This window comes from Anser anser (genome assembly GCF_964211835.1).
Source record: "Anser anser genome assembly, chromosome: 2".
Taxonomy (NCBI): Eukaryota; Metazoa; Chordata; class Aves; order Anseriformes; family Anatidae; genus Anser; species Anser anser.
The window spans coordinates 79,318,900-79,323,921 of record NC_139721.1 but is presented as its reverse complement, the minus strand read 5'-3'; the positions used below and the strand labels follow the sequence as shown (position 1 = coordinate 79,323,921).

General features: G+C 59.9%; 1 protein-coding gene across 1 annotated transcript; it reads right to left on the bottom strand.

Moving 5' to 3' along the window:
* Positions 1 to 1,587: 1,587 nt before the first annotated feature.
* On the bottom strand, positions 1,588 to 3,365 carry FOXQ1 (forkhead box Q1; the record flags this gene model as incomplete). Its single annotated transcript, XM_083823530.1, is given in 2 exon segments — positions 1,588 to 3,352; positions 3,354 to 3,365. Coding segments are annotated over 2 exon segments (1,221 nt in total). The 3' UTR covers positions 1,588 to 2,143.
* Positions 3,366 to 5,022: the final 1,657 nt, after the last annotated feature.

The following is a 5,022-nucleotide window of genomic DNA, read 5'->3' as shown; positions in this document are numbered from 1 at the left end:
ACGGGCTCCTATAAAGGAAGAGATGTTACAGTGCCTGCTCGAGGAAAGGGTAGATTATAGAAGGGCAGATTAATATTTGCACAGAGCCTGGAAGGCAAAAATGATGTCGAAATGCTAAGTGTGTGTATGTGTGCATGTGTGTGTACATAAAAACCAATTCCTTCAAGGGTTGGATTACTTAATACATTAGTCACTAATCTCTCGCAGTGTTCTGATGAATGTTATGGTCTGAGCTAAACACACCGTGAAATCTGCTTGAGCTTTATTGAAACAAGTCGGGGTTTTCGCCTGCAGATCGTTCTGTTTGAAGCTTTCCTTTCCGAGCCCACCTTTGCTATTTTGCAAAGTTTTTTGCGGGTAGGAGAGGAGCTATGCCAAGGCTGAACCCCGGCGCTGAGGGAAGAGGAAGTGGGGGGAAAAGCCCAGGGTCCATAAAAAAGGGTTCTTAGAAAACAACCAGCACCCGAAATCCTGCTTGTCATCGTTTGTTTCGGGGATCCATGGTTACAGAAGACTCGGGGGGAAAAAAGCCCGCCGGTTTTCGTCCCTTATTATTATTATTAAAGCACACAAACCCCAGATGACCATTTCAGAGCTTGTAAAAAACAAAACAAACAAAAAAACACGAAACTAAACAAAAAACCCCAACCCTGTGAGTTCGGGGACGCCGGTAGCCTCTAATTCAGTACCACGGGCAGTTAAAAACCAATCCTTCCCTTTTTCCGCCTCGGTCTCTCTGAGGCTTTCTTTGCTCACTTCTGGCGATACGAAACAGCCTTAACACAACACGCTTCGGGAGAAGGCAAGGTGTGAAAACTTTTTTATTACCGGCAAATACTCCAATAGAGCTCAGGCTGCTGCGTTTTCGCCCCCTGTAGATGCCAGGTTGGCTCCGTCAGCAGCGGTCGTGCTAACGACCTTCCTGCGGCGGGTTTGCTTTGCACCGAGAGATGACAACAAGATTGCCTTTCGCCTGCTGTCCTTCGTGAAACAATAATAATAATAATAATAATGATAAAAAACGGCAGGCAGACGCGCAGGACTTCCGCACGCTGCAAGCCTCCCCCGGTTTGGGCAGCCAGCCCTTATTTTTTCGCAGGGCTGAAGAGCGGCGGGGCAAGGCGATTTGACGCGAGAAATTTAAGGACTTCCAAAGCTGGAGGCAGTCCCTGAGCCGGGGGAAGAAGCTCCCTCACCTCCTGCGGTCCAAATAGCGCGGGGGTCCCGCGCGGGTGCCCCCCGCAGCCTCCCTTCCCAGCACAGGCATCGCGCTCTTCTCCTTAGCGCAGGCTTTACCTGGGGAAGGCTTTTATTAGGGGAGAGGAGGGGAAAAAAAAGAAGGAACATCGTGGCCGAGCATCAGTAAAATGCACACGCACATCTATTATATACAAACACGAAAATAAAATACGAAAAACATCACTCATTCCAGTAGCAGGGGTCGTGGCCTTAAGTGTAGGGCTCCAGCCAGCAGGGGTGCCAACGCCTGGCGTTTCCCTGTCCCCCCTTCCCCCGAGCAATAATTAATTAATTAAAAAAGCCGCACTTTCCTCGTGTGAAAAACAAAATAAAAATAAAAAAAACCACTACTTTTATAAATAATTTAATGTCCTCCCTTCCCACGAAATGCTAGTTGCCGGACAGGAGAAAAGGCTTCTTTTGGCACAGTGATGCTTTGCAGTACAGACCCTACGGCTCCGCAGCAGCCCCCCCGACCCCCCTTTCCCACCCTCCCACCACCCCTCCCCGCCTTCCCGAGTGCACAGCGCGACCCCCGGCTGCCGCCACCGCGGGGACAGCCCCTGCTGTCACCGAAGGCGTCGGTGGCGGGAGGTGCGGGGACAAAAAAAAAAGGGGGGGACGGGGGGCCCAAAGGGGAAGGCGAGGGAATGGCTGAAGTCAAGTAGTCTCGACGAACAGTAAGAAGCACTTGAGGCTCATGGCTATGTCCGAAACGGCACGTTTGGGGCCGGTTTGGGTTGGGTTGACGCGAACCCGCTGTCATTTCTCTAAGGCACAGTCACCGAAGGCTTTCGCTTGGAGGCTTTGGGCGCTTCTGGGGCTAAAGTGCGGGATCCAGAGCCTGCTCCTCGCCCCTTTCCCTGCCTCCCCTCGCGGGGCAGACGGAGGGGTGGGGGCTCCATTAAGCCAGGGGGGTCTCCACGGCGTACGGCTGGAAGGCGGCCGAGCCCCCGGCGGCCGGCTGCACCCGGAGGGGGGCGTACAGCGGGGACCCCGGCTGCGGTCCCCCCCGGCCCCCTTTGTGGAGGCCGGCGGGGAAGAGCGGCTCCGGCGGCCGCTCCCCCGACGGCTCCCCGCGGGGCAGCGCCTGCCGCCCGCCGTGCAGCAGCAGCGGCGGCGGCTCGGGCAGCCCGTAGGCGCAGAGCTGCAGGAGACCCCCGCCGTAGAGGGCGGCGGGGGGGGGCTGCGCGGCCCCCGGGTAGGGCAGCAGCGGGTAGGGACCGGCCAGCAGGTGCGGCGGGGGCGCGGGGGGCGCCGGCCACACGAGGCGGCCGTGGGGCTGCGGGGGAGGCTGCGGGGGGGCGCGGGGCCCCGGCGGCCTCCGGAGGAGGCTCTCGATGGCGAAGGAGCTGGAGAACTTGGCTGCGCCGCCCGCTGTCGCCGCCTCCTTCTTAGCGTCGGGGCCCGGCGCGCAGTTGCAGGGCGAGGAGGCGCAGCAGCACCGCGGGGAGCCGCCGGGGGACGCGGAGCCCGCTCCGGTCGCCTCCCCCGGCGGCGGCGGCGGTGGCGGCGGCGGCGGCGGGGCGGCGACGGGGCGGGCGGGCGGCGGGGCGGCGCGGCTCAGGCGCTTGCGGCGCCGTCGGAAGACGCCGTCGGCGAAGGTGTACTCGCTGCTGGGGTTGAGCATCCAGTAGTTGTCCTTGCCCCAGGGCCGCGCCGGATCGCGCAGCACCTTGACGAAGCAGTCGTTGAGCGAGAGGTTGTGGCGCACCGAGTTGCGCCAGCCCGTGTAGGCGCCGCGGAAGAAGGGGAAGCGGCTCATCAGGTAGTCGTTGATCTCGGCCAGGGTCAGGCGGCCCCCGGCGGAGTCCCGGATGGCCATGGCGATCAGCGCGATGTAGGAGTAGGGCGGCTTGGGGCGCCGCGTGTAGGGCTTCCCCTTGGCGCTCTCGGCCGGCGGCGGCGGGGGTGGCGGCGGCGGAGGCTGCTGAGGGGCCGGGGGGGGCTGCTGCGGGGGGCGCCCCGTCCTCCCGGCCCCGCCGCCGGGGCTGTTGGCGGCGCAGTCGCCGTCGGAGCCCAGCTCGCTGTCTGCCGGCGCCGGGGAGAGGGAGCCGCTGCCTTCCTGGTCGCTGCCGGCGCTCAGCTTGTCCTCGTAATGCTGCGAGAACACCCTCCAGCTTCATGGCGCCCCGCGGGTCGGCCGAGGGGGCGACCCCCGCCCCTCAGCGCTGCCCCGACGGCGAGGCCCGGGGGGGAGGCGGCGGGGCCGGGCGATGCCGGGGGGGGGGCCGGCTCTGGCCCCGCACCGCCTTGGACAGCTCCGCGGAGGCCGGACGGGCACCGCGCCCCGGGCAGCTAGGCGGGCACCGGCACCGGGACCGGGATCGGCACCGGGGTGCTTCCGACGGCTTCCCCCTCCGCGTCCTCGTCGCCCTGCGAGGCTGCCGCTCTCTCTCCGTCCCCCTTGTCGCTACGCGGCTTGCTCCATAGGGCCGGAGGAGAGCGGGTTCCCGCGGAGGGCCGGCTGCCGGGGCTCCTCTCCGCGCCCCCCCGAGCCCGGTGGTCCTCGGGGCGCTGTCGCCGGTCCCGTCGGGCGCTCCCCGGTGGCGGGGCGATGCTCCGGAGGGCCGCCGGGGTCACTTGCTCCGCTCTCTCCGGCTTCCTCCTCGCCGCTGCGGGTCCCCGTCAGCGCCGGGCAGCCGGGCCGGCTCCTCGCTGCGGCGCGGGGAGCAGCCGGGTTATTAGGGTTATTAGCGTTATTGTCATTATCTCTCTCTTCCCCTGTGGTTCTGTGTCTCTCCACCACTTTCAGACCAGCCCATTATAACGCCGGCGAGAGGCGGAGCTAGGAAAAAGATCTGAAAGGGTGGTGGGTGGAGAAGCAAGGTAGCAAAGGTGGGTACGCACTAATAAGCCGTATCAGAGCCGTAATTAGCCGAGATGACAGCGAGGTCTTGTTGGAAAGTTACTTTACGAAACTTGTTTGCATTTTCTCCTGCCAGGTTCCTCCCCTTCCCGGGCATTTCGAACCAAGCGGCCGCTCGGCGTGACTTCGCATCGCCGGGCCCGCCTCCCAGGTGTAAAATGCGGAGCGACTTATAGGTGGCAGAGCAGAACCTGGTACACGCCGTGATTTATTTTAATAGCGCTGCATAGAGCAACAAGTTGTAATGTGACAGCTCAACAACCTGTTGGAAAATAGCACGCTGCTCCGCAGCTGGGAATTCCTCATGATTTATGTAGCCCGACAAAGTCGTTTCAGTCCTGGCCCCTCTTTCCTTCTGTCGTAAGCACGCCCTGTGTAGGGGTAAGATGTGAACAGGTAGGCAATGCTGTGCGCTTTCGCCGCGGGAGAGAAGTAGTCAAAACCTTAACCTCAGTTTTAGGTGTGCTACTGTGCATATAGTAGTGTTGCTTGATCTCTTCCGGATGTTTGTAATGTTATAATTGTCGCTCTTCAATAAAATCTTTATTTTTAATTATTTATTTATTTATTTTAAGTGACTTGCTGTAATATTTTTTTAACATTGTGGATCTATAAATTTTCTGTAATGCCTGGCACAAAAGTATTCTGAAATTCTATCTAGATGCTTTTTTTTCTAGAAAAGTGACCTTGACTTTTCTGCTTAATTGTAGCTTTGCACTTGCCAGGGTCTTAGGCTCCTTCAGAAGTCAGAAGTTCGGTCCTCTTTAGCAGTATGTTGGACAGAACAGCTCAATGAAGAGAGCAAGACAGCAGTAACTTCTCTGTAAACTCTCTGTTCAGTCCTGCCCTGCTCTTCATTCAAAGTCAGTTGCAAAAACCCCATTTGACTTCCTACAGCAGTAGTGCTAGTATCT